The 18,128-nt window shown below is 38.7% G+C and overlaps 1 protein-coding gene across 7 annotated transcripts in view; it reads right to left on the bottom strand.

Annotated features, from left to right (window-relative positions):
* The window catches only part of pitpnm3 (PITPNM family member 3), a 115,447-nt gene extending 98,540 nt beyond the window's left edge, over window positions 1-16,907 (bottom strand). For 2 of the 7 annotated variants that reach the window (XM_036214885.1, XM_036214887.1), the window contains exon 1: window positions 16,381-16,906. In XM_036214885.1, coding sequence (XP_036070778.1) covers window positions 16,381-16,429 — 49 coding nt within the window. In that variant the 5' untranslated portion in view covers window positions 16,430-16,906. Of the gene's footprint in view, window positions 1-16,380 lie in introns of all 7 variants that reach the window. The other 5 variants (XM_024277445.2, XM_024277446.2, XM_036214886.1 and 2 more) reach the window with 4 other exon arrangements.
* Between the last annotated feature and the right edge of the window lie 1,221 nt (window positions 16,908-18,128).

The raw sequence follows: 18,128 nt of genomic DNA, 5'->3' as shown, positions 1-18,128 counted from the left end.
GACCACACCACCTGGAAAGAAATACAAAGAACCAACCGATCACAAAAAGCTAAAATCCTATACTTCTCTAGAGAAATAGAGAGCTATTACTTAGTCATTAAATGTGTGAGAGTAACCATTCTTGCTCTGCTACATTTTTGCATGTTTTTGCTAATCATGTTTTTTTTTTTCATGATATTTTCAAGTCATAATCTGTATCGGCATGTTGACTCAGACCGACACTGCTTACTTCTGGTTCCACCATGGCGATGTCCATATCGCGGAAAAATGCTTACTTAACTTCATATTGTTGGAACCAGAAGCAAGTCAATTTCAAAGGGTGATGTCACACTCGCTCAGTCCAGTTCTCTAATACAGTCAATACTTGCTGTCTCAAATAAAACTCATTTACATTTCTAATTGGAGTTCTTCAAAATTTCTGTTTATTATTTTACCCATCAAAATCCATTGCCTATAAGTCATATACTCTGTTTACATTTAGGTCTGCTCATGTATTGTCTTCATATAAAAGTTTAAGTAAACTGAAAGTCGTTTAACCCTTTTATAGGAGCCATGTTGAGTAATTGATCCTGTGGACGTTGCCATTTTATCTTTAATGTCAATTATAAATATAGGTTGATTGGGTTCTGCCAGAAGACCAAAGGGTTTTTGACTGCTACAGTGGTAAGAAAACGAGAATGAAAGTGAATTCTGTTTTGGCTGATTGAAATAATAAGATAATAAATTATCTGCAGCTTTGATCAAAGCGCATAGACTTTGCTCGTTGTAAAGAAAAACAACAGTTTTGTTCACTTAGCGCGTCAGCCACACACACACCTCAGTTCAAGTTCTAGACTCACCATATTATATAGTCAGACTGGGGAACATAAAAATTGCAATGTCCACTTCCATTAAAATAGTTTCCTCATCCTAACCTTCTCACAGATTTATATCTTCCTGCAAACCCGGATCGCAAATATATATTTGCTTTTTTTGTCCTGATGAATCGCTTCCTGCTGCCTTTCTAAAACGCAGATTCATTAATTTAAAAGAGTGCTCCCTCTTGACATGAGAAATCCTCTCAGGTAGTAGAATGTGCCGTGGAAATGTTAATACAGGATTAATAAAGTACGGTCAAATGGCATTCCAATCTCATCCTAACAAATAAATATCATGATGACCTATAGGCCCTCTCATTAATTAGATATCTAAAAAATTACTTTCACTCTAAATCCAACACTGACGACAGTAATTCACCACACAGAGCAGTAAGCTTTTGTCTGCAGAATCAAAGTATGTAAACCTGAAAACTGTTTTATAAGAAACACACAGAAACTAACAAGGAAAGGAGGCCGGCTCCACAGTGAACCGCGCTCAAAGGAAACCTGTATCCCCGTTTGTAAAGCCTTTCTTCAGAGCGGGAGCACAGCAACACGGGGCCGCTCGTGATTCATCTCGTCCCTGTTTCATCTCTTTCTTTCCATTATCCACTTGCCGCGGCGTTTACATAGAAGACCATTTGAAACGGCGCTCTGCAGCACTCATTTCTGAAGCAACTCCATGGCAATCACATGCACAGCTCCCATCCCCCATCTGTTTCTGTGACCCTGCTGCATACATAAATAGAAGACACTGAAGACAGTTGCTTTAAAAGTGCTCTAATTGACATTTTAAAGGAAATCTGACATTGAATTATTTTTTAGACATATTTAACAATTAAAAATGATTGCTCACCCTAAAAAGCAAGGTTGTTCAACTTTCGGCACATCCCATCAGGGGTCGCCACAGCGAATTAGCTTTCACTGATTTCCACAGGTGGTTTGTCAGAGAGTTTTACGCTGGATGCTCATCCTGCACACAGGATCAGTGGACTGTATAGCTTCTTGGGTTCCTTACATTTTTTATCCCACAGATGATTGGTTAATCTGGGCTCCTTGTATTAAAGACGAGCTAAAGGAATCTTTTTAGGGAATTTTCAAGTCAAAAAAATTTGAAAAAGTTCAAATCAAAACTTGGAACAATATAAGTTTTTTCAATATGCAAAGAAAACAAACAGGGAGCATTATTACTTCTCATAGAAAATCTATCTATTTATATGTAGATTTTAAGACCAATCTGCAATTGTAAAAGATTAAAACACATACGGAGTATGATGAGGGATCAAAGAGCATCCAGGATTTTCTATGACTCACAACTTGTGAAAGCGCAGCAGAAAATGTCTTTCGCTGACTCAGACAAGCCACTTGAAAACCTATCATTTAGTAATCTATGGGGTAATTTACATTCCATATTTGTGCTCATCTGATACATATACAAAGATTTTCAGTTACTCACCTATAATTGTTAAATTACTCACCTATAATACAGCAATTATAGGTGAGTAACTCCTGGGGAGAAACATAGAGACGCAGCTCCTGAAAAATTAGAAAGAAAAAAAAACACACAACTGCCTCCAGCAGCACAAAGAATGACTAAAATATAAAGAAAAAATGAAAAAATGCACCATAAATATATGACAAGATTCCCTCAAATTGAGATCCAGATGTCATGGTTGAATACTTTTCTATAAGCTGTGCTTATGGCAAGTTTTTCCATTTGAAAAATAATAAAGTTTTAATAATTCTTTTAGTTTTTTGCTTCAAAAAAGAAAAAATAACTAAAGAACTTTAACTGCTAAATTCTTACAGGAAGTGGAGACTCAGCAGTATTATCAGGGGTTTTACTTAACTTCATTGCTTTTGCTGAGGAGACTTAATTTCCCTGAATCCCTCAAGATTTATGCAAAGGCATTTTCCCCAAAATTACATGAATTTTAAAGTGGTACAAAAGTAGTGAGACGTGCAGTATTTCTAGAAACAAAGTAGATTATAAATCTCAGGGGTAAGGAGGTTACAACTAAGAAAGTCTGATTTTATTTAATCCAGAAAATAAAAATCATTATGGCTCCACTGTTATGAGTTTTCTCTTGTGTTTTCTAGATTTTAAGGCGGTTTTGTTTTGACTCCCAACACAACAGTGTCATCCTGCTGCTCCTGGAATTTACACTTCTTAAAAAAGACGTTGCATGGAATAACAAGTGCTTGCAGTCCCGCATGCTGCCCTGACCCACATGTTAAAATCAAAACAAGGTTCTCATTCTGGTGACGGAGTGGGCCCTTAACCGCACTGAGAGCCTCATCCATCTCCTGCACTGTGGTGGTTCGTGTTGTGCTCCAATGGTTTTTGCATAGAAGACATTAAATACAGTACGTGCAATATTCAGTCAATGTTAACTCATCTAATTAGAAGAAAATGGCTTCGGGGAACAGAAAGAGGAAACGGAGCCACATGTGGAGCCAAGCACTCTGAAGATGAACTGACAGAATAATGTGACATCAATTCATATTCAGGTTTCTGCTCAGCTATTCACTGTATGATACAAACACCTTTCATCAAAAAAAGGAAATGAGCACCACTAAAAGTAAACTGAGTGTGGGTCAAAACAGAATCCCACCTCACATTCAATTACAAGATAAATGTAGGATGTGCTCGATGGAATATTTACATATTCAGGAAAAGACTCACTTTGATCTTCTTTTTGTCTATCGTAAAAGCATTAACAGTGTTTTTTTTTTTTAATATGATTATCGTATTTTCTGGAGTTTTTTATGTAGTTTAGACAGGGGTGCGACTTTTACTCAGAAGCAACGTATTTGTGTTATTTTTTTCTTCAGACATCAAAAGAGTTTTATATTTGTTATTTTCCTAGTAAACACCGCTTACAACCACTAGAGGTCGCTGCATCCGAAGTATTTGCTTCTGACAGTGGAAGTGTTATCCTGAACAAACATGAAACTGAATCTCATTGTTTGCCTTTTAAAACTTTAATCTTTTTCTTATACAGATCAAAAGATTTGTATTTTTGTATTTCTTTATTCATTAAAATTTTTAGCCACATCACACTTTCTCCTAAAAGTGTGACTTACACTCAAGAGCGACTTATATATGGTTTTCTGCTGAGTGGCAGAAGTTTTAAGAAATTTACCTCTAAATTGTGGGCATGGTATAAGCCTTCCCAAACTTCCCATCATCCCTTTGTTTAAATGCTCTCCTGCTAGCTTACAGCCCCTCACACCCGCAATCTAACACTAGCAGTGGAACGAAAACGGCGAGCAATATTGAAGCTGTCCAAGTTTTAAAGCAGATGCCAGTTTGGAAGGAGAAAAACAAACATGAGTCTAGTTGTCACAAATGGGAAGGCAAACCGAGTCAAACTCCCAATCCGAATTCTTCTACTTCCTCTCCCTACCCCTATATTTAGCCCTCCAAATGGACAGTTATGGAAAAGTGTCTCAGAATTTCGACATCATTTCCGCTCAATAACATCACCGATAATAATCGGTCAGCTAGTGTTAGCGCAGAACTTCCAGCACTCGAAAATACATAACATCGGATGTGCTTCAGTGCATACCCACGTGAAGAAAATCGCTTCTCCTCCGACGCAGTTTACCCTCACAACAGAAGGGTCTGTATCCCTCCACTTGGAGGGTGGGATCTTTCAAAATATATTTTGGACACCACTTCAACTACAAATGCCCCTACAAATGGAGGTGTAGGGAGAAGGGAAGAATTTGGATTGGGCCAAAGACAAAGTGGGGTCAGATAAGCAGAAGATCAGATCGGAGTATAACGCTCGGTATGCAGAATAGCTCAAACAATACTTCGCACTGAGTGAGACTTTGCACTGCTTAAGTTGTCGATCAACGCCAGGTGAGCGGCATATGGAAACTGGGATGGCTGGGAGATGTAGTGTTAACACTCTCTGACTCCTTACACTAGTCATCTACAAGTGGATGCATTCGAAAGGAGAAGATCACATTTTCTATGTCACAAATAAATTCTATTTTAAATTGAATTTTTTTGCTTAGTCCTGATTCAAAGAAATACAATTTTAAGCTTAATTTTCTTTAGTATATGTCCTCCATCATGAGAAAAATGCCATTGCAGCAAATCTATTCCTTTCAGAGAACTGTAGACAGCTAACTTCCAATAAATTACGCAAGATAATCTACTTGAAGCTGACGACTGTAACTAACAAATTTGGCTTTTCAGGGTTACCGTAGTGGATAATATATGTAAAAAAACCTATTCAGCAGAGGTCCAGTCTGGTTTTGATGGTTCTGACTCTTGTTAGGAATTTCCTCTTGATGCCTTGTTTCCTCTACAGCCCAGCTGTTCTGCAAACTGCATTACTCCATCCTTTTCCTTTCATTATTAAATAATCTAAGGAATTCTAAGCACCTAAAGGCCCAGCTGGGTGCAGCGGCGGTCCAGACAGAAATGGATGCTGCAAAAACCTTTCCTGAACAAATATTGGAAAAGCCGTCGAGCTGCAGCAGGATGCCTACGGTGTCAAATCCAATAACGGTTCTCATCGGAGCAGAGAAAAAGGGGAGGAAATGAGCTGTGTCTTTGTCACTCGTTTACCAACATGCAACATGCTCGAGTGAAGAAAATGATGCACGCCTGACTGGATATGATACGGTGCAGAGAGCTGTGTGCGTGGAAAAAAAAGGAGAGAACTTCAACGTGATTCTGTGTCCTTAAGATGCAGGAAATAACTATTATTATAAGTGAATTACATCTAATTTAAGCACACAGTCCAAATCAATTCCCACAGCAATGAGAGGACCAGAAGAGATTGATGTCTTCCACAAAAGTCTTAAATTGATCACTTTTCTTGGCAAAACGCTCCTGCAAAGCAGATCAACACTTTAGGCAACTATTAGAAAGTAAATACAGAAAATTGTATCTACAGGTCTTAAAAGGTGGTTAACAAAATGTGTAAACATAAAAAACAAGAGGACACAAGGAGTTGTTGAAGCAGATAAATCACATTTCACTTGAGTAAAAAAAAATAAACATTTCTACATGACAAGTGGGTTTTGGCTAGTGGTCATCTAACAAGAACATCCATATGAAAGTGTTGTATTAAAGTATTTACACCACAGTAGACAAACACCTGCATCTGGAGAGTCAAAAAACCCCAGCAGTCATTCGGTGTTTGGGTTTTATCCGTGCACAGGCCCGCAGAAAAACCTTTAAAGAAGATCCAACTGATCTTTTTAAAGCATCGCTTCCAGGAAGCAACAAAACAGTTAACTAGCAGGGAGCTGAGGTGGAGTGTTGTGAGCTTCTGGTAAGTGTTGGGGTGGTGTTAGAGGTGACAGCAGAACAGAAAAACACAGTTTTCCTAAATAAAATTCGATAACCCTTTCCTCCAACAATTGAAATAAAGTTAGTTCCACCCCTACTGTATTTTTATTTTTATGATAGTTTTTAGCCAAAATTAAAAAGTCTGTTTTCATTCTCTAGGACATATAGCTTCTGAGTTATGGGTGGGACTGTTGGTGTGGAAGTGACCCTCCTCTGATATCCCATCATCCCTTTGTTTACACTGTTAGCTTACGGCCCCTCACAACCCCAAGCTAACATTAGCATGCAAAATCAGAGCTATCCAGCTATAAAATTTTGAGCTCAGACAAGGAAAATAAAGACATTAATGGATCTATTTGTCTGTAAATGGATGTATCAGAAAGAAGCGGAGCAGCAAGACTTTGGCCCGCCCAAGTTAGTTGCTGCAACTTAATTGAGCTTTTTCAAACGGATGATTTTTATCTGCTCATATTCCATCACAATTACAAATAAATAGTCTGTTTTAATCTTAAATTATTTTATATATGTTCTCTATCATGAAAAAAATGCCACAAGAACACTAAAAACACCATTTTCATTGGAGTTGAACTTTAAGAAACCATTTGATTTGTCTCATATGCTGGATTTTTTCTTTCTATCTAACCAAATAACCTGGAAGTTTTCTCCAAAAAAACATATATTTGACCTAAAACTAATCAGATTCCCATCAAGATCCAAGCAGATTTCTAGTTGTCTTTGTTTGTCTTTTATTTTGTTAGATGTAGGTCAAATGACACAAGCTTGACAGTCCTATTTGTTCTGTCGTTCTGCTTGGCTTTCATGTTCAGTTCTGAAACCATAACCCTGTCAGATGAGGGACCTGTTTTCCTTCTCTTTGTTCCCTCCAAAGCCCTAAACCTCCCTTCTTTTTGATTTCTTTTTCTATTTCATTGGTGAATTATAGCAAATATCAGATGTTAACCTTTGCGCGTTCTGTTTGTTTCCTGCATTTAAGTTATTTTTGTATAAAGAGCTGATTGAACTGAAGCATCATCAGAGAAAATGGCACTAAATACACTTACAATTAAGAAACATGGTGAGGAGCGCAAAGTTACTCATTTAGTGGGGCAATTTCTTGAATCAAATTAAACAAGCCCCAAAAACTTTTTTTGGAAAAATAATTACTTTTAGCTTTTCAGCTTAAAAGGTAATCCTCCAAACTGCTTCCGACTAATTCTCTCAATCCATTTGCTAATCACGTATCGTCTATTGTGGCTTTTTAACAATTTGTCAGCATGAGTCACAGTTCATCACGGTCAGCAGAGGCTGGGTGAGGTGCAGCCGCGTGTCCTCAGGTGATTCAAAAGTTGTTGGTTTAAATCACTGCTCTTACAGGGTCAAAGTGTCCCTGAGCAAACCGCAGGCTGTCGGCAATGGCGAGCGCAAAGACAGCACGGGAGTGTGAATGAAAAACACCCTGTTAAGCTTCTTTTTGAATCTCAAATAACAGCCAATTTACTATTACTTTCCTGGAAAAAGGAGTGGACCCTACCTGTAGAGAAAAATGCTTTAAGTGAGATGCATTTGTGTGTTGATTAGCTGTTCCTCTTTTAGAAGTTGATAACTTTAAGGTACTCCCACCTTTTTTTTAAATCTATTTTTAAAGAGTTTTTAGTGGACTTTTAATTATGATTATGCAATTTTTAGCATTTTTTTTTTGTGAGTATTGTTTTCAAAGACATAGCTTCTACAGAATAGTTCATTTTAAATTTGCCTCTGAGATGTGGGCGGAACTTGTTGGTACAGAGTAAGTCCGCCCCCACTTACCATCATCCATCTATTCTCTTCTGCTAGTTTACAGCCCGTCACAACCCGAACTAAACAGTTTAGAGACAGATGCCAGCTCAAACAAGGAAAATAAGATGTACATGGATCTATTTGTCAGGGTGCATCGGCATCCCCGCCAATTGTTGCTTCTATGTCACAACTCCAAGTTTTCTCATTGATTTTCATAAAGAAAGACTCAAAGTTGTAAAGTAAGATTCTCAAGAGATTTAAATAAATATATATGTTATAACCCTGCTATCCATAGTACTGCAGCGTTAAGGCTTTTGACAGTGACAGACGTAAAAGGCGCAGCCTGGTTTCAGGAGAACCGCTCCCTGATCACTCTCCTCTCTCTGACCTAGAACAGCAGCGACCAGCTGCTGTGAGAAGCTGCTCCTTGATTTAAAACCACCTCACCTACCAATCCCAAATAACTATTTTATAATCAACAGACTTTTGTCCAATAAGCTGCTAAACCATCTGAGGTTGCCGGTTTTGTGCACCAGCGCACACCCCGGTGGATTTCAAAGAACCCACAGGTGCTGTTAAAAAAGCTGAAGTGCATTAATGGCATTGAGAAATATTTGAACAATTTGTCATTTCTAAGAAAAAAGAATAAACCCACGGTATCAAATATTGCCAGAGCTTATCCTTATTGCAAGAATGCACCATCATTCTAATCCTTCAGCACAAAAATCTTCCTGTCATTCACAAGAGAGAAAAAGGCAGCAGCGAGGGAGGAAGAGGTTGTTCGTCAGCACCCTTCAGCTCTATTTTTAGCATCGTGTAGAATCCCGCAAAACAGCAGGTAGGCTGCCAATTTATTTCATTTGGACAGAAATTGAAAAAGGCCCCATCACACTGAGCTTTGGAATGGTCGGCGTAGCTGAGGACGGGATAAACGGCGGGGAACGGTTAAGACTCTGGCAGGGGGAATGACGATGAGCTGCGAGAAAAGCTGCATTTCTCACGACAGACTTGACACCACGGCACCTGTGTTATTTCTGCTCAAATAGTGGAGTGGAAGCAGGCTTGAGAGCAACTAGTAAAATGAGTGAGTCCCACTGAACGGCACAAAGTGCTCCACGGCTATGACACTTTCCAGTAAAACGTCTCAATGGAAGTTGTCATGGCGCACTTTAGGGAGAGGACATTAGCACGTAAAGTGGGACAAAGGAAGTATTCAGTAAGCCACCAATTGTGCAAGTTCTCCCACTTAAAAGATGAGAGAGGCATGTAATTTTTATCATAGGTACACCTCAACTATAAGAGACAAATTGGAAAAGAAAATCCAGAAAATCACATTGTCTGATTTTTAAAGAATTTATTTGCAAATTATGGTGTAAAAAATTATATTTGGTCACCTACAAACAAGCAGACCTGTAACTTCTTCTGTAAGATGATCCTCTGTCCTTCACTCATTAATGGCACTCGTTATCTATATCAAAGACACCTGTCCACAACCTCAAACAGTCACACTCCAGATTCCACTAAGACCAAAGAGCTGTCTAAGGACACCAGAAACAAAATTGTTGACTTCGTAAGAAGCATTTCAAGCTCCTGGAGTGGCCTAGCCGGTCTCCAGATCTCAACTCCATTGAAAATCTTAGAAGGAAGTGAAAGTCTGTGTTGCCCAGCGACCGCCCCAAAACATCACTGCTCTAGAGGAGATCTGCATGGAGGAATGGACCAAAATACCAGCAACAGTTTGTGAAAACCTTGTGAAGACTTACAGCAAATGTTTGACTGCTGTCATTGCCAACAAATGGTATATAATAAAGTACTGAAATGAGCTTTTGATATTTACCAAATACTTATTTTCCACCATAATTTACAAATAAATTCTTTAAAAATCAGTGAATTAGATTTTCTGGATTTTTTCTCACTTTGTCTCCTATAGTTGAGGTATGCCTATGATAAAAATTGCAGACCTCTCATCCTTTTAAGTGGGAGAACCTTCACAACTGGTACCTGCCTAAATGCTTTTTTACCCCAGTAACATTTCGTTTTAATGTGACATAATCACATTGAAACAGTAGAATTTTACGCCAAAATCGAGAAACATTTTGACTTCTGACTCAATTGCAAGAGACATATTTTAGCAGCAAAAGACCTGGAAGTCATTTAGTCTAATTTGATGCGTAATATTAAATTCAACACATAGTCTTAGAATCTCATTATCTCATTCAAATGAACTTTCAGTACTCATTAATACAAGAGCAGCAGAATGATTTTCAGATGAATATAGGAAAAGTTCATGCAAACCTGACACCAACGCACTGGATGTCATTCCTATGTGGTGAAACATGAAGCATGTCACGTCCTGTATTTCACACACGATCCTGGATAATTATTGACAGCTTATGGTAATGAATCAAGTGAGAATGTTAAAATCTCTTTTGGGGAGCCTAATTTAAATGCACAGAAATCCACAGGAACAGTATTTTTTACCAGTTTTATGAGATATTTGAGGAATTTCAGAAAAGTTAAGTGATCTTTGAATGGCTATATGGATGTAGAAAAGCAGGTGTACATTGGCAAATACTGAATGAAATCAAATGTGTAATGTAGGAAAGTGAATTACATTTGAAATTTTACCAAAAGAAAAAAAAAACTCAGGTGAAAGCAAAGGAGATATCGTTCTTTTTTATGAAGCTAAGTAGAAAAACAAGCAGGTAAAATGTAATCTATCATACTGTTTCCATGGAGATCTATTTTTTTACAACAAACATTTCAAAATATCTCAGCTTGAGATGCACTGCAGTATTATTTGTTGACACCTCTCCATTCGCCTAAATGTCCAGTTGCTTCACTGGTTCACTGATGAAAGCTTTAAAGTTTTCTGGTAAACTATTTCCTTTCATTACACATGTGCTGTTCACACTGTGACAAGTCAATATGTTAGCTGTCAAAAAACAAAAAAAGTCTGTTTGGAGAGTAAAGCAGCTGCTCAGTGCTCCAAATTGAATGCACTTGATTAATTGCTCGCCTCTACAAAATTGGAGGTTTTGGCAATTTGTCTGGCGAGGTCTAAAGTGTTTTAGCGTCATGTAAAGAAAGAAAAACGCTTGCAATGGCCTCAGAAAATGTTTTTAATTGGTAAAGGTGCATTACAGTGAATGGCCCAGAACCATGTGCAAACATGTAATCACCTTTTTTACGACAGAAATGTAACTTCTCTACTGGTGCCAAGTTTTCTACTATTAAGTAAGGGACAATGCCCGACAAAGTGTGCATTATCAGAAATGAATACGTGTGTTAATTTCCATAGTATAAGTGGGTTAATGCCCTTCAAAGTGTGCATCATCAAAAATGTTTCCATGGTATTAGCAAGATAATGTCCTTCAAAATGTGCATTATCAGAAATTAATTAATTCAAGTGTGTTAATTTCCATAGTATAAGCGGGATAATGTCCTTCAAAGTGTGCATTATCAGAAATGTTTCCATGGTATAAGCCGGTTAATGTCCTTCAAAATGTGCATTATCAGAAATTAACGCATGCTAATTTACGATAATGCACACAATGAAGAACATTATCCTGCTTATGATATTGTCTCTTACAAAAGAAACAAATGTTGGTTACACTTTTAGTACTTTATTTTTGTTATTTTTTTTGTTTTCGAACACTTTTTCACAAAAAGCAGACTATTTGATGCGGGGTGCCTGGCACGGCATGTTGTCACGGTTACATAACGCACACTGACCCATCACCGACTTTAACTGCAGCGGCAAAGGATAGCAGTATAAATGCATATCGTCTCAATGGGTTAAATAAAGCATAATTTCAGAGAGAAAGTTCACCGCTTACCGCTAGCTTTTGTCCGGATGATGAAGCAAAAGTTAACTTTAAAGAAGCCTGCGCAGTGATATAGAACATTTGGGCTATGTGACCGGAACTTCTTTTTAGGTGTACATTATCAATGTCCATTATCACTTTTAAATTCACACCCAGCAGCCAATCAGAACTGAGTATTCATCCAGAACATAGTATAACTACAATAGCTTTAATTGTTTATAAATGATAATCTTGTATTAAAAATCCATTAATCAAGTAGACATTACAATTATTTTTGCATCATTAAAATGATCGAAAGAAAAGTTACTTTAAAGTCATATCTAATCTAGATTATAAAGATTTAAAAATCAAAAACAGAAAACCCCCATTGTCCAGGGAAGTCGTATTTTCCTTAGGGAAAGGCAAACATCCACATGACTGACCAGCGCAATGAATAAACATTTTTACACATCCAAACATATGATCAGAGGAAGGACAAATATATGATATTTGTAGGAGAAAAGGGAAATCCAATTGCAGGAGGTTGGATTTGTAGTAAACTTTTCTGCCCAATAATTTTGATTCTGGAGATGGTAAAAACCTAACAATTCATCATTTTCTTGCAAATGAAAATTTAAACATACAGCACTTGTGAATTTGACATTCATAGTTCAAGCAATCATCAGAAATCATGACATGAAGCTGTCAGAGTTATATTTTTCAGAGGTTCCATGACCCCCCCAGGCACTATTTTTTGAAGAAGCTTACAAAAAGCTTCACCTCAGATTCTATAGACCTCAGTTAGCATGTTATCTTACCCAAGACCAAAGGTGGGGAAGGAACTTCACAAGCATACGTTAAAAAAAATCCTTCTGATACCAACCGTTAAAATGGATAAAATGGGAAAAATAATTGACTTAGACCTAAATTCCTTCTAAAAGGGGATTAAAGGAATTGTTGAACCATGGGGTGCACATACATTTTCACACAGAGCTTCTGCATGTCAGTTCCTATAAATGAAACAATCGTAAACTATAAAAATCATGATTGGTGGATTTTATCAAACAGATGTTTTCTTTTCATATGTTGAGAAAGAGCATTTTTCCCCCTTTTGACTGAATGACAACAACCACAGAAAAGCAAATTCTATTATTTAACAAAAGCCTGTTGCAGCATCAAGTGATTTCACTGCAGCCTGGCAGGAACACGGTAAAGTTTCTATCAGCAAACACTTAACGTAGCACAGCCATCAAAGAAATTCAACTCAGATTAGGCGGAGAAAACGACCATCTGCTGTTGTTCACAAAAAAAAAACACTTCCTCCTATGCATCTACGGTGAAGCTAATTTATCTTCTGAGATTGTCTGCTAAAAATAGAGCCACATGTTGGATTTCTAGTGAACCTAAACTATTCTGCTCCCTCTTCTCCATCAGGACTGTGTAGCAGGTGCCGACGCTTGAGCTGAGTTAATATGCTGCATATTCAGAAAGGAGCTGCATTGTGACACGTGGGGATCAGAAAAGATGTGGCTGCTTCTCCTTTCGCTTATACCTTAGGAAAAAAAAAAAATTCTCAGCACGTCCAGCTAAAATTGAAGTCTTCCATTTGGGTCTTGATTTAACAATTACGTTGTTATTTAGATACATTTTGTAGGATTTTATAAGCACTAAAAAACACAAATAACACCCCAGTGTCTCTTCTGTTGTTGTGTTAACTCCCCGAATGGTGTGAGGCTGAAAAAAATGAATTTTTGGGAGGTTATTTTATTCATATTGACTACTAACAGGACAGAGAAAACAACAGGAACATTGCTTCTTCAGCTACGCCAGCCCTGCCTGAAGCAATCTGAACCCACGACTCTGTCCCCAAACGCCAGCAGTAACAAGCCCCACACCGCTCATCACTGATGGAAATCCTGCAAGCCACTCATAGTGTAAACCTCACAGTGTGCCACATACAATAAAAATGATCATGCACCTTTAACTCATGTTGTGTGGCACTTGAAGATCGTTGGTAAAGCCCAGTGTTTCTGCACATTTTTCATCAAAGTTGCATTATTTGGAAACATTTGAGTGAGTAGAAATATTTGGTATTCGGTCAACAGCCGCTCTGGATCAGTGGACAAAAGGATTTGTAACCACAAAGGCTGCACCTGACTGATACACAAACAAACGGTGACTCATTTTTTGACTAAGCGAATGAATACAAGGGATTTTATAGCCATTCACTTTTATGCTCGTTTGCTCAAAGCTAAAAGCTAAAACCGAATAGGAGGGATGCCATTTAGACTCTCCTTAGGAGTCTAAATTTAACGAATTAAAGTTGATATAACATTTTTGACCATACACTCGAGTGTAAAACTTGCGTTAACTCTTTTCTCATTTTTAGAGCAACTCTGATAAAAATTGTGTTTTTGGTGTTTTTAACACAGTATTGTGGCATTTTTCTGAGGATGGAGGACATGAAAAAAATTAAGCTCAATTTTGCATTTCTTTGTATTTCTCTTTTTCAAAATGTATTTTGAAAGTGTACAGAGACCCCCTAAAGGGACACCAAAGTAAAATAAAAAATAATAGAAGTAAAAAAATATATTTTTCTAAAAATTAAGGTAAAACATTTTTTTTCTGGTTTGTAACTGACGCATACCATTTACTATCTGGTGCGTATCATTTACTATTTTGAGCGTAGTTACTCGCTGGCACGTACTAGTTTCTATCTGATGCGTATCTGTTGTTATCCGGTGTGTACCTGTTACTATTTAAAGCGTACCAGTTACTGTCTGTTGTGTACCTGTTAATGTCTGGTGCGTACAAGTTAGTATCTGTCACGTACCAATTAGTATCTGGTGCGTACCATTTACTATTTGGAGCGTACCAGTTACTGTCTGGTGTGTACCTGTTACTGTCTGGTGCGTGCGTACCAGTTAGTATCTGGTGCGTACCATTTACTATTTGAAGCGCACCAGCTACTGGCTGGTGCATACTAGTTTATATCTGGTTTGTACCAGTTATTATCTGGTGTGTACCTGTTACTGTCTGGTGCATACCACTTAGTATCTGGTGTGTAGCAGTTACTGTCTGGTGCATACCACTTAGTATCTGGTGTGTAGCAGTTACTATTTGGTGCGCACCAGTTAGTAACCAGATTTTTTTTTTCTTTTTGCTTCAATTTTTTGAAAAAAAACTTTTTTTCAGTTACTATATTGTGAATTTGTTTTTCTTTTTACTTTCATTTTTTTACTTCTATTTTTTCTGGTTGGTATCTGGTGTGCACTAGATAGTAACCAGATATTACTGTCCCTTAAGGGGCTCCGCAAAAAGATTTGAGACAAAGAAAATATGCTATGTGGGCCACAAGCTCCCTCCTCTTGTTTTGCAATGGGAAGGGGAAAGGGGGCGGGGTTGCTCTGCGCCAACAGTCCAACTCAAAGGAAAATTTTAATGAACTCTTTCCACTCGGCAGAAACTATGTCCTAGTACACAATACCGTTTTTTATTTATTTGGGGTAACAACTGCATAATCATAATTAAAAGACCACTGTGGAACACTTAAATCAAAAGATAATCGGAGTGGGTCTTAAAAGTAAAATTTGTTTGGGTTTTTCTTAAGATATATCATGCAGGATGGTGCGGTGCATCATGAATACAGGTGTGCAACACAAGCTGAACTCAACAATCCACCTCTTTGTGGCTTAAAGCTTTGCTCAAGTTTGTTTTTACAAATGTTTTTGCCACGGTCGTCCATGTCCGTGTCTCCCCTCACGTACGGCAAATTTAAATCCGAGTGACATTAAGCCCAAACTACACCTTCAAGAAGCCCATCTATTGTGACACTTCTTGTCACCACTTAGGGTTACACTGATTTGATATGCCACTGACTCCCTCAGGAAAACTCCCTGTCCAGTGCACTCCTGGATCATGGAAAAGGTCAGCTTGCAGAGGCTGCATGCCGAAAAGAACCAAATGAGGAACTTCCTGCAATAAGGCTCTTGGAAAGCACAGAAATGGTAGAAACGGAGTATTTACATATGGAAAAGCTTGCATAAATCAGTAGATGATGCAAATGATGTAACAAATCAAGCAGAGGGCAAACAGGTGGCAAAGCAGCCCAAACAAGTGCAACAATAAAGCTTTTATGCCACAGAAATGTCAGGACTTCAAAGGCTTCTTACTGATGCTCTTCTGTCAACTCTTATTTCCGCGCAAACAAATGAGCTGCACGAAACACTGCCTGCTATTATTAGCCCAACAAAAACCCCGCATTGCTCTCCTGGTTTCTTCTCTGAGATGTTTGAACTGGCCACACAGCAAAGAAATAACCAGCGTCCCAGTTTCCAAATGCAGACTGTGACAGGATCACACCAGCAGCAAACTGTAAACGCGTGACAGGGAGGCGCGGATCGATGAGGTCTGTCTGTAGGTCAGCACCACTTAACTTCGCTCTGTCTGGTCAGTCTGTCCACATTTGACGGAATGTGACAGACTGGTGTCACCTGCGCCTGGAAAATGGTGTGGCATGATCCATCTCGATCGTTGCGCATTCCCACACGGACATCCATCCATCCATTCATCCATGCATCCATGCATGCAGATGCGCGCACTCCGAGAACCGGATGGAGTCTACCTGTTACCAGCAGAATCTGCGTACCTTTTCCTCTCGTGTCCTTTGACATTGTGTCCTCTTTGGTGCGTCTTTGTCTCCGCGGTCACTCGCGCTATTCCGCGCTGACAGTTAATTAAGCGGCGGCTCCTCCGCCCCTCTCCCCGACTGCTGCACCTGCCAGACCGGATCGGGCAGGGTGAAGCGGTGAAGCGGGCACCGGGGGAGCCAACGCCGCCGCGTTTCTCCCGGTCAGTCAGTCAGTCACCTGTGCGCAGCAGTCCGGAGGAGCCCCGATCCGCCCGCGCCGCACGCATACTTCAGAGTGTTGAATGTGTGCAGACTGCGCTCGGAGTCATGCCCACCCTCAGCTCCGCCGTCCTCCCTGCCTCTGCCGCTGCCAACACCAGCCAGAGTTGCTTTAAAGAAGCTCCGGTCTGCAGCTCGACTGCCTCCAGCGGTGCGCGCGCGTCCGCAGCTCCTGAAGGACGTCCGTCCCTTTCTTCCTGTGGAGCCCCGACTTCAGCGCACATCCATAACCAAGGAGAGCAAACAGTGTTGTTCATTCAATATATAAAGTTACACCACGATGAGAAAACTGTTCAGATCTCTTGGATGTGGTCTGCATTGGCAAGAGTCTGGCGATGCGATACGTATCACGATACACGTGTCATGATATGATATATCCCAAAAAAGTACCAGAAACAATATTTCACGCTTTTTTTTAATTTTGACTTAAAAAAGAAAAACTTTATTTGGATATTAATAACTTTTTCACAATAGCAAAATTATTTGTGTTTAACAATGGAGCTCCAGTGTTTATGTTCTTTTATATATTTTAATTTTTCATGCATTAACACGATCAACATAATTCCAGTAAACTCTGAAGTTTACTGGAGTTTAGGCTACTTTCAGAGTTTACTGGAATTATGTTGATCATGTTAACGCTTGAAAAGTTGCAGTATGTTAAAGATTTGCATTTTTAAAGGGTACCAGTACCAATCTCACACACTTTTTTGGTTCATAGAATGCATACATTTATGCCATTAGATTCACTTCGATCACAAGTTGCTTCTATCTTGCTATATTTTACTGAAACGATATTATCTTACACCCGATTGGATGTCCAACAAATGTAGTTCACCTTTTGGCACAGGTGGTTTAGCAGAACGTTTTATGCCAGATACCCTTCCTTACACAACTTTATTGTATTTTGTATGGGCTGGGGACCAGCACAGACTTGTGCCTACACAGAGTTTAGTAGTAGAGTGAAGGATCTTGACCATTGACTGTATATGAGAACTGGACAGAGTGACCCCTCCCCCTTTAGGAAGTACCTGCTGGCTCCAAGAAGCCAAAATAATATAGACTTCTATTGAAAAATAAACCATTCTTATCATTCTTTTTACATTTTTTTTTTGTCAAAATACCCATCCTCACCAAAAAAAAAGTGAAACATTGGATCAATTAATAAAAGAGCTGCAATTTGTTGCATTTAAAATAATCAAATTACATTTTTGAGTTGAGTAAACCATCAACCCAAATTTTTAAATGTAATAAATTACAAAACGTTTGTTAATTGATTTAATGTTTCCTTTTTTTCAGGGTTGTTCTGAAACTGTTTTCTTAACATCTTCTTGCTAATCCTTTTTTTCCAGTATATTCTTTATTAAAGATATTCAGGCTACAAACTGACCAATCAGATGCCTCAGTAAAAGCATGTGGTGAACCCACCTCAAACATTTGATTGACAGATTCAGTGGAAGGGGTGT

This window comes from Oryzias melastigma, linkage group LG13 (genome assembly GCF_002922805.2).
Source record: "Oryzias melastigma strain HK-1 linkage group LG13, ASM292280v2, whole genome shotgun sequence".
Lineage (NCBI taxonomy): Eukaryota > Metazoa > Chordata > Actinopteri > Beloniformes > Adrianichthyidae > Oryzias > Oryzias melastigma.
Note: the sequence above shows the minus strand (reverse complement) of the source record. Positions and strands in the feature narration are given on the sequence as shown.